The sequence below is a fragment of the Haliotis rufescens genome, unplaced genomic scaffold (assembly GCF_023055435.1).
Source record: "Haliotis rufescens isolate VD_foot unplaced genomic scaffold, xgHalRufe1.0.p SCAF_24, whole genome shotgun sequence".
Classification (NCBI taxonomy): Eukaryota; Metazoa; Mollusca; class Gastropoda; order Lepetellida; family Haliotidae; genus Haliotis; species Haliotis rufescens.
The window spans coordinates 2,091,800-2,103,598 of NW_025963935.1; the positions used below are offsets into that span (position 1 = coordinate 2,091,800).

The 11,799-nt window shown below is 41.1% G+C and overlaps 1 protein-coding gene across 4 annotated transcripts in view; it reads left to right on the top strand.

The window, feature by feature from the left end:
- The window catches only part of LOC124121368 (B-cell receptor CD22-like), a 28,840-nt gene extending 18,556 nt beyond the window's left edge, over positions 1-10,284 (top strand). For 3 of the 4 annotated variants that reach the window (XM_048401958.1, XM_048401959.1, XM_048401956.1), the window contains 5 exons: positions 3,535-3,579; positions 5,681-5,749; positions 7,503-7,571; positions 8,854-8,901; positions 9,316-10,284. In XM_048401958.1, coding sequence (XP_048257915.1) covers positions 3,535-3,579; positions 5,681-5,749; positions 7,503-7,571; positions 8,854-8,901; positions 9,316-9,362 — 278 coding nt within the window. In that variant the 3' untranslated portion in view covers positions 9,363-10,284. The remainder of the gene's footprint in view (positions 1-3,534; positions 3,580-5,680; positions 5,750-7,502; positions 7,572-8,853; positions 8,902-9,315) is intronic. The other variant, XM_048401957.1, reaches the window with a different exon arrangement.
- Positions 10,285-11,799: the final 1,515 nt, after the last annotated feature.

An 11,799-nucleotide genomic window follows, 5' to 3' on the forward strand; every position in this document is an offset into this window, starting at 1 on the left:
TGTTATTGTTACACCACCACCCTGACTGAGACTAAAGCCCTATGTTAACCTGGAGTGTTATTGTAACACCACCCCTCTGACTGAGACTAAAGCCCCATGTTAACCTGGAGTGTTATTGTAACACCACCCCTCTGACTGAGACTAAAGCCCAATGTTAACCTGGAGTGTTCTTGTAACCCCACCCCACTGACTGAGACTTAAGCCCCATGTTAACTTCGAGTGTTATTGTTACACCACCCCACTGACTAAGACTAAAGCCCCATGTTAACTTCGAGTGTTATTCTAACACCACCCCAATGACTAAGATTAAAGCCCCATGTTAACCTGGAGTGTTATTGTTACACCACCCAAATGACTGAAACTAAAGCCCCATGTTAACTTCGAGTGTTATTCTAACACCACCCCACTGACTGAGACTAAAGCCCCAGGTTAACCTGGAGTGTTATTGTAACACCACCCAACTAACTAAGACTAAAGCCCCATGTTAACATTGAGTGTTATTGTAACACCACCCACTGACTGAGACTAAAGCCCCATGTTAACCTAGAGTGTTATTGTAACACCATCACCCTGACTGAGACTAAAGCCCCATGTTAACCTTGGAGTTTTGTTGTAACACCACCCCTCTGACTGAGACTAAAGCCCCGTGTTAACCTGGAGTGTTATTGTAACACCACCCCACTGACTGAAACTAAAGCCCCATGTTAACCTGGAGTGTTATTGTAACACCATCACCCTGACTGAGACTAAAGCCCCATGTTAACCTAGAGTGTTATTGTAACACCATCACCCTGACTGAGACTAAAGCCCCATGTTAACCTGGAGTGTTATTGTAACACCACCCCACTGACTGAGACTAAAGCCCTAAAGTGAGGTGGTGAAATTGGGTATCACGTCGCGTCCATGATTATTGCAATTATATAGCGACGTGCATGCACGTGTATGTGTGTGTGTGTGTGTGTGGCTGCTTGTACTAGTCCGGACTGATGCCGATTTATAGTGCTAGCTAACTGAGATACCATGTCGCAGTTTAACATGAATACCCCACTCAGACACAGTATACTGACTCCGAGCCGACTAGTACGTGTTTTAGCCCCTAATGCAGAGCACCAGACAGGGTAACAACAAGTACCATCTTTTAACGTCTTTTGTTATGAAACGGCTGGGAATCGAACCGCTCTCCGGGCGGACGCTCTCCCACTAGACCACGGAGGCGGTCCCCACTGACTAAGACTAAAGCCCCATGTTAACCTGGAGTGTTATTGTAACAACAGTACTATTAATCAAAGCTTGAGTGAGTTGACGCTATTCAGTATTAGAAGCAGAATGTTCCAGCTATCCGGTGGTCTGTGAATAACAAAGCTTGAGTTAGTTGATGCTATTCAGTATTAGAAGCAGAATGTTCCAGCTCTCCGGTGGTCTGTGAATAACAAAGCTTGAGTAAGTTGATGCTATTCAGTATTAGAAGCAGAATGTTCCAGCTATCCGGTGGTCTGTGAATAACAAAGCTTGAGTAAGTTGATGCTATTCAGTATTAGAAGCAGAATGTTCCAGCTGTCCGGCTGTCTGTGAATAACAAAGCTTGAGTAAGTTGATGCTATTCAGTATTAGAAGCAGAATGTTCCAGCTCTCCGGCGGTCTGTGAATAACAAAGCTTGAGTAAGTTGATGCTTTTCAGTATTAGAAGCAGAATGTTCCAGCTCTCCGGTGGTCTGTGAATAACAAAGCTTGAGTAAGTTGATGCTATTCAGTATTAGGAGCAGAATGTTCCAGCTCTCCGGTGGTCTGTGAATAACAAAGCTTGAGTAAGTTGATGCTATTCAGTATTAGAAGCAGAATGTTCCAGCTCTCCGGTGGTCTGTGAATAACAAAGCTTGAGTAAGTTGATGCTATTCAGTATTAGAAGCAGAATGTTCCAGCTCTCCGGTGGTCTGTGAATAACAAAGCTTGAGTAAGTTGATGCTATTCAGTATTAGAAGCAGAATGTTCCAGCTCTCCGGTGGTCTGTGAATAACAAAGCTTGAGTATGTTGATGCTATTCAGTATTAGAAGCAGAATGTTCCAGCTCTCCGGTGGTCTGTGAATAACAAAGCTTGAGTAAGTTGATGCTATTCAGTATTAGAAGCAGAATGTTCCAGCTCTCCGGTGGTCTGTGAATAACAAAGCTTGAGTAAGTTGATGCTATTCAGTATTAGAAGCAGAATGTTCCAGCTCTCCGGTGGTCTGTGAATAACAAAGCTTGAGTAAGTTGATGCTATTCAGTATTAGAAGCAGAAAGTTCCAGCTCTCCGGTGGTCTGTGAATAACAAAGCTTGAGTAAGTTGATGCTATTCAGTATTAGAAGCAGAAAGTTCCAGCTCTCCGGTGGTCTGTGAATAACAAAGCTTGAGTAAGTTGATGCTATTCAGTATTAGAAGCAGAAAGTTCCAGCTCTCCGGTGGTCTGTGAATAACAAAGCTTGAGTAAGTTGATGCTATTCAGTATTAGAAGCAGAATGTTCCAGCTCTCCGGTGGTCTGTGAATAACAAAGCTTGAGTAAGTTGATGCTATTCAGCATTAGAAGCAGAATGTTCCAGCTCTCCGGTGGTCTGTGAATAACAAAGCTTGAGTAAGTTGATGCTATTCAGTATTAGAAGCAGAATGTTCCAGCTCTCCGGTGTGAATAACAAAGCTTGAGTAAGTTGATGTTATTCAGTATTAGAAGCAGAATGTTCCAGCTCTCCGGTGGTCTGTGAATAACAAAGCTTGAGTAAGTTGATGCTATTCAGTATTAGAAGCAGAATGTTCCAGCTCTCCGGTGGTCTGTGAATAACAAAGCTTGAGTAAGTTGATGCTATTCAGTATTAGAAGCAGAATGTTCCAGCTCTCCGGTGGTCTGTGAATAACAAAGCTTGAGTAAGTTGATGCTATTCAGTATTAGAAGCAGGAAGTTCCAGCTCTCCGGTGGTCTGTGAATAACAAAGCTTGAGTAAGTTGATGCTATTCAGTATTAGAAGCAGAAAGTTCCAGCTCTCCGGTGGTCTGTGAATAACAAAGCTTGAGTAAGTTGATGCTATTCAGTATTAGAAGCAGAATGTTCCAGCTATCCGGTGGTCTGTGAATAACAAAGCTTGAGTAAGTTGATGCTATTCAGTATTAGAAGCAGAAAGTTCCAGCTCTCCGGTGGTCTGTGAATAACAAAGCTTGAGTAAGTTGATGCTATTCAGTATTAGAAGCAGAATGTTCCAGCTCTCCGGTGGTCTGTGAATAACAAAGCTTGAGTAAGTTGATGCTATTCAGTATTAGAAGCAGAAAGTTCCAGCTCTCCGGTGGTCTGTGAATAACAAACCTGGACCAGGTAAACCAGGAACTGGAAGCATGATCACAGCTCCAAACCAACAGGCCACGGTGACGTGTGTCTGAACCAACCGAAAATGCAGAAAGCTTAATTCTCTTACAGTCAAGAAATATAAGCTTTTCGCCCTGTGTATTTCATTTTTGGACAACAACTGACTTTTACGGAGTTAAATCAGACAAGCATGATGTATTTTCCAGGTGCTGAGGAAAGCTATTGCCGTTTTCAGATGACACCGGTGAAAGGTAATTAACATGGGTCTACTGTGACTTCATACTTAACATCGCATCTTTTGTTGATTAAATTGTGTTCATTAACGTTTTTAATTGTGTGCATTGTGTCAGTTTCTTTATCCCATGAGCCGCCTCCGTGGTCTTGTGGTAGAGCGTCCGCCCGGAGAGCGGAAGGTCCGGGGTTCGATCCCCGGCCGCGTCATACCAAAAGACGTTAAAAGATGGTACTTGTTGTTACCCTGTCTGGCGCTCGACATTAAGGGGCTAAAACAAGGACTGGTCGGCTCGGAGTCAGTATACTGTGTCTGAGTGGGGTATTCATGTTAAACTGCAGCATGGTATCTCAGTGAGCTAGCACTATAAATCGGCATCAGTCCGGACTAGTACAAACAGCCACACACACACACGTGCATGCACGTCGCTATATAAGTGCAATAATCTTGGGCGCGACGTTAAACACAATTTCACCTCACCTCTCAATCCCATATGGAGATGTGACCTAAATAGTCAACCGCCATGCAAAGTTAAAGGATTTCAACAAGTTTATGTCTCTTCAACCGGAGGGGTAACATGACCCAAGGTATTCAAGTTGCTTCACTTGACTTCACTTGCTGAGTTAGTCACTTAGGACTACCAGAAACCTGTGATCGTTGGTTCGAATCCGAGGTTCGCCCTGGTTCTGCTGTTCAGTTTGCCAACAGCACCACCGCCCTCGTAGGTTCCGTCTAAGATCTGAACTATTTCGGGTTTGCCTTTCAAATCGTCCTGCATGATATGACTTTATATAAGCGAAAAAAAACTTTCCACATCCATGAGTCCACAGTACGACTGGACTCTTTCATGTTTATGAACCACTATCAAACAGTGATGATACCAGGTGTTCCATGTGGTGTTATTCACTCACTCTCCCGACATAACACAACGTGCATATGTTCCAGATAACGATCCTGACAATACGTACGGCAACCTATATGTTCCAGATAACGATCCTGACAATACGTACGGCAACCTATATGTTCCAGATAACGATCCTGACAATACGTACGGCAACCTATATGTTCCAGATAACGATCCTGACCATACATACGGCAACCTATATGTTCCAGATAACGATCCTGACAATACGTACGGCAACCTATATGTTCCAGATAACGATCTTGACCATACATACGGCATCCTATATGTTCCAGATAACGATCCTAACCAAACAAACGGCAACCTATATGTTCCAGATAACGATCCTGACCAACAAACGGCAACCTATATGTTCCAGATAACGATCCTGACCATACAAACGGCATCCTATATGTTCCAGATAACGATCCTGACCATACAAACGGCATCCTATATGTTCCAGATAACGATCCTAACCAAACAAACGGCAACCTATATGTTCCAGATAACGATCCTGACCATACAAACGGCATCCTATATGTTCCAGATAACGATCCTGACCATACAAACGGCATCCTATATGTTCCAGATAACGATCCTGACAATACGTACGGCAACCTATATGTTCCAGATAACGATCCTGACCATACATACGGCAACCTATATGTTCCAGATAACGATCCTGACAATACGTACGGCAACCTATATGTTCCAGATAACGATCTTGACCATACATACGGCATCCTATATGTTCCAGATAACGATCCTAACCAAACAAACGGCAACCTATATGTTCCAGATAACGATCCTGACCAAACAAACGGCATCATATATGTTCCAGATAACGATCCTAACCAAACAAACGGCAACCTATATGTTCCAGATAACCATCCTGACAATACGTACGGCAACCTATATGTTCCAGATAACGATCCTGACAATACGTACGGCAACCTATATGTTCCAGATAACGATCCTGACAATACGTACGGCAACCTATATGTTCCAGATAACGATCCAGACAATACGTACGGCAACCTATATGTTCCAGATAACGCTCCTGACAATACGTACGGCAACCTATATGTTCCAGATAACGATCCTGACAATACGTACGGCAACCTATATGTTCCAGATATCGATCCTGACAATAAGTACGACAACCTATATGTTCCAGATAACGATCCTGACAATACGTACGGCAATCTATATGTTCTAGATAACCATCCTGACAATACGTACGGCAACCTGGGATTTGCAGAGGAAGAAAACGTACAAGAAACAAGTGGTAATATGTCGCGGTTTGAAGCATTAAGGAATAACCTCGTTATAATGTGGTGCACTATCAAGTGTATTTGGCCCTCTTCTATCAGTGAATGTAGCTCTTCCTACACAAGAATGGGTTACCATGTGTCTGGTAGATATACAAAGCAGCCATAATACACGCCAACTGTCTAAGAAGACGCGGACAAACATTGAATATGTACTCTGCAAAAATAAAAACGCAAAAGTAGAAAAATTGTAAATATCTCACAAGGTGTTGCCGATATCCATATAAAATACATACAAAATCTGAATTCTTATTTTCTGCAAGGATTGGTATTTATTTAATAACATGAGGTACTGCAGACATTTTGAGAATGAATGAAAAATCGCAAAAACACAACTACGGAAGAGCCATTACAATCTGACGAATACCCAAACTCCGCCGAATAGCAATTAAAATAAAGCAGCAACACTTGGCCGATTCAAAGGTAAACGTCAAGCAAAAACGTAGAAAAAAAGATGATATATTAGTGGAGAGCGAAAACATGCCACGACTGACGGAAGCCCAACGCAAAAACGCCTTCAGGCGATTCATCTTCGTAGCACCAAGCACCATTACAAGACTGTGGAACCGGTATCAGACACACGGGAAAACAAAGGACCTTCCAAGATCCGATCGACTACGTATCACTACAAGAGCACAGGACAGATTCATACAGCTACGTCACTTACGTGAAAGAACCACCCTGGCAACCTCTACAACGACGGCAATACCAGGATTGCGTTGGATATCAACCCAGACAGGGAGGAACCGTTTACGCGCTGAAGATATTTGCGGTAGACGACCAGTTAGGACTATTTTGACGGACCTGCTTCATCGGCTGCGACTTCAGCGGTGTCAAGATCGCAGAGTACAGCCGCAACTGCGATGGAAACAAGTTTGGTTTCATTCTTTCCTTTTGCGTTTCTATATTTTTGCAGAGTGTACCTCGAAATATCAAGGAACAATATGCATCTATCTTTCGGCTTTCAGAGACAAGCAGGGATTCTATTTAATATCATAGTTTTGACAAAGTTGTTTGAATTGACGAGGTATGATGAGAGAAAACATCTTCTTTTCTTGCTGCATCGTGTCGATGCGCGTCCCCGCCTAAATACTCTTGTATCGAATAAAATGTACAGGTGAGGTGAAATGGGGTTTAACGTCGCGTCCAAGATTATTGCACTTATATAGCGACGTGCATGTACGTGTGTGTGTGTGTGTGTTTGTGTGGCTGCTTGTACTAGTCCGGACTGATGCCGATTTATAGTGCTAGCTCACTGATGTACCATGCCGTAGTTTAACATGAATACCCCACTTAGACACAGTATACTGACTCCGAGCCGACCAGTCCTTGTTTTAGCCCCTTAATGCCGAGCTCCGGACAGGGTAACAACAAGTACCATCTTTTAACGTCTTTTGGTATGACGCGGTCGGGGATCGAACCCCGAACCTTCCACTGTCTCTTGGTCTTTTTGGAAAGGGATGACATAAACTCGTTTGTGACATCAGGAACAATGGATGATGTTATCCTCTATTATTTGCGGCAAAGCATTGAAATGGTGCCACGTTGCTATTGTCATTTTCGCAAGCAGTTAAAACAATTGTAAAATAAATACAAACAGGCATGAAGCACAATTGTATGATGGTTAGTGAAAAAGATTTACCCTACATCAGTGACCCTCTGGGTAATAGATGTACCTGTGTATATTGCACTCTCTCTCTGTGTTGCCAGGACCTGTCGAGGATGCTTACTACGGCAACATCCAGCTTGAACTCAGTGAAAACATTCGTCAACAGAGAGGTAAGTAGACACTGACTGAGAACGTACGTTAACAGAGAGGTAAGAAGACGCTGATCGAGAACATACGTTAATGGAGAGGTAAGTAGACGCTGATTGAGAACATACGTTAACAGAGGTAAGAAGACGCTCATTGAGAACATACGTTAACAGAGAGGTGAGTAGACGGCGATTGAGAACATACGTTAACAGAGAGGTAAGAAGACGCTCATTGAGAACATACATTAATGGAGAGGTAAGTAGACGCTGATTGAGAACATACGTTAACGGAGGTAAGTAGACTCTGATTGAGAACATACGTTAAGAAAGGGGTAAGTAGACGCTGATTGAGAACATACATCAACAGAGAGGTAAGTAGACTCTGGCTGAGAACATACGCTAACGGAGAGGTAAGTAGACGCTGATTGAGAACATACGTTCACAGAGAGGTAAGTAGACTCTGATCGAGAACATACGTTAACAGAGAGGTAAGTAGACGCTGACTGAGAACATACGTCAACAGAGAGGTAAGTAGACGCTGATTGAGAACATACGTTCACAGAGAGGTAAGTAGACTCTGATTGAGAACATACGTTAACAGAGAGGTAAGTAGACGCTGATTCAGAACATACGTTAACAGAGAGGTAAGTAGACGCTGATTGAGAACATACATCAACAGAGAGGTAAGTAGACGCTGATTGAGAACATACGTTAACAGAGAGGTAAGTAGATGCTGATTGAGAACATACGTTAACAGAGAGGTAAGTAGATTCTGATTGAGAACACACGTTAACAGAGAGGTAAGTAGACGCTGATTCAGAACATACGTTAACAGAGAGGTAAGTAGACGCTGATTCAGAACATACGTTAACAGAGAGGTAAGTAGACGCCGATTGAGAACATACATCAACAGAGAGGTGAGTAGACGCTGATTGAGAACATACGTCAACAGAGAGGTAAGTAGACGCCGATTGAGAACAAACATCAACAGAGAGGTATGTAGACGTTGATTGAGAACATACGTCAACAGAAAGGTAGGTAGACACTGACTTAGCATGCTAGAACTAAAATACATTGGGTCATTGTTCCCAATACTCGCTCTCTATATACCAATGACAATTTATTGTAGCATGAGGTGAAAGTGTGCTAGACTTTGGTTTGGTATTTTAGCTGACAGTAAGTCGAGTTTCGATGTAATATACAGGGCTAGTTACATTATAACCTTCGGATTTAGTTTTTGCCTTCCCCATTACTCAAACATATAGCTCGCTCTAACACATAGCCTGCCTTTTCTTTCATACTCCAGGAAAAGAAATGGAAATGAGAAAAGCTGAAGGACAGGAGTATGATGCTGGTAGGTTGAAAAAGTAGACCTGAGGTTTGCATTTAAATAGCATGATTACTGAAACAACACTACAATGTTCTAGATTTCACATATGATAATTTCAAAAAAAGAACATCAATAAACATGGGTTTTATTAAACTAATCTGTGACACTAAATTTTAACTCACTCACTCACTCACGAGTCTACTAACTTTCTGTTGTCAAAAAAAACTATTGTTGACCTGCTGCAGGCAACGTTGTTGCTGTCACAAGCGTAATGATGATAATAATGAGAAAGAGTACTAGATGTGGGGAACCGAACCCAGGCCTTTAGGCGCGACAAGCGAACTCTTTAACCATTAGGCTACCTCACTGCCCCTTTGGTCTTGTTGAGTTGCACTTCTACTAAAACTAATACAATTCACCATGCTGTCTTCCTCACAGAGCCCATCTATCAAAACACCAGCGGCAGCAACAAGTTGGCAAAATAACCATTGGAGGTTATGACCAGGGTACCTACCTGCGATAAATGTCGAAACTATACAGTAATTTCAGAATATTGTACATAGTTGTTATTAATAATGTTTTATGTGCACATTTTGTAAAACAGTTCTGAATTACATACACTGTGATGTTTGTAATGCCAATCCTCTTATATTCTTGTAATCATGAGCGATCAGCCTGTTATGATACTCCTACAATAGCTTGAAGCACACGCATAAAAATGACACACGCTTGTTTAATGTTTTCGAGAATGTAGTGTAGTTTTATACTTTTATTTCACTTTGAGTGTGAAGATCATTTGCTCATCTTTATTTGTGATGTTGTAACATCCTGATTGACGTATTTCCCGGTTTAAAAATACGCATCATATTAACAGAAGTAAAAGAGGGTCCAAATCCTCAATATTTCTGAAATTGCTATAGTTATTCTCATACATTTACATGCCAAATGTGTGTGAAGCCCATTTAAGGTGTCCCCCGCCGCGATATCGCTGGAATATTGCTAAAAGCAGCGTAAAACCATACTCACTCACATGTAAGTTCCTAATAGCTTTATGTAGCCTCAGTGTTCCTTGTTAATAATTAGAGGCCATTGCTGTAGTGTCTGTTGTGTTATGTTTTCATATCTTCCCACTGTATTACATATTATATATACTCACCGCCAAAAGAAACATGTTGGTCACTAAGATTGGTTTGATCCACAATGAACATACTGGTATGTTCATGATCCACAATAAACATACTGGTATGTTCATGTCCATGTTCATGTTGTGTGAACCGATGCTCATCGACATGTCAAGTCATAGATCCATTACGCGAGATGCATCATTTGTCTCGTGCAGAGTAGGCACGTAAAGTTTGGAAGTTCACGTGCAGCATACTGTTGTAAGAATAAAGACATTTGACTGATCCTTAGTCTTGTCTTTACTTGGTACACATTGGAAACATATCTTCTCAACTCATATGTGTAGAAGGGTGGGATGTGTGCGGGTCTTCAAACAGAACAACATTAACTAGTAACTTTTGATGGGAAAGTAACCTAGCTTTTGTTTAAAATGGGTTTGCTTCAGAAACATAATTTAGGATATTAATTTTCAAGACGTGAAGTGGATAGTGCCAAACCCCGTTGCAAGGCAAAATGTTCCGAATTAGAAGGGTTGGCTGTGTGCGGTTCTCCAAAATTCACAACAATAACTTTTAACTTTTGTTGCGAAAGGACCTTGAATTTTGTATAAAATGGGTTTGCTTCAAAGGTATTATTTAGGATAATAGTTTTCAAGATATGAAGTAGATATTGCCAAACCCCGTTGCAAGCCAAACTGCCGTATTTTCAGTCAAGATGCTCCGACTTAGAAGGGTAGGCTGTGTTCTCCAAAAAGCACAACAATAACTGGTAGTTTCTGCTGGGACAGGAACTTGGATTTTGCTTGAAATGATAATTTTTGAAAAGAATAACGGATAGTTTTGGTTCTCAAATATGACCTGGATAGTGTCAATCCCTGTTGCAAGGCAAAAAGGATTGTTTTCAGTGTTCCGAATAAGAAGGGTGGGCTACCAGTATGCGGTTCTACAATAAGCACTAAAATAACTTTTAACTTTATTTTAGAAAGTAATTAAGCCTTTCTTTAAAAATGGATTTGCTTCAATAATGTTATTTAGGATATTAGTTTCAAGATGGGAGTATAGTGCCAAACCCCGTTGTTAGTCAAAATGGGTTGTTTTCAGTCAAGATATTCCGAGTTAGGAAAGTTAATATATGCCAAAATTAGAAGGGTGGGCTGTGTGCGTCCCCCCAAAACACAACAATAACTGGTAGCTTCTGTTTCCCAAATGGAAATTTGCTGAAAAATGTTATATAAAGTTTTGGTTTTCAAGATATGAAGTTGATACTGCCAAACCATGACATTTTGTGAAGCCCAGCGTCAGAAATAGATTTCATAGTTATTTTAAAATAATAAAGACTTCAATTTCATTCTTTAAGAAAATAAACACTCAAATAATTTATATCAAAATCAATACTCGATTTTAATGCAGGAAACGATCAACGTTTGCCGGACAGTACACCCAGATGTTTTGCAACCACAGCAGTTGTTTCCCATTTCACTTGGGAGTTTATCCAGGATCCTGTTTCACAAAGCGATCTTAGTGCTACGTTGTTCGTAAGCCTATGATAAAGTATGGGAGTTAGGACCAACTTAGCTCTAATATCGCTTTGTGGAACAGGGTCCAGATCAATATGATTCATTGATTTTGACTTATAATTATTTGGGGTATTTTTTAACTTTTAGACTTCAATTATCTAAACATACATATACTATTTCAGGACAATTAAGAAACTCATTTTAAAAAAAATAAAAAAAATAAACACCCCCCAAAACATTACCAAGTTTAAACTTGAATGTAATGTATTAAGTTAAGTACCTAG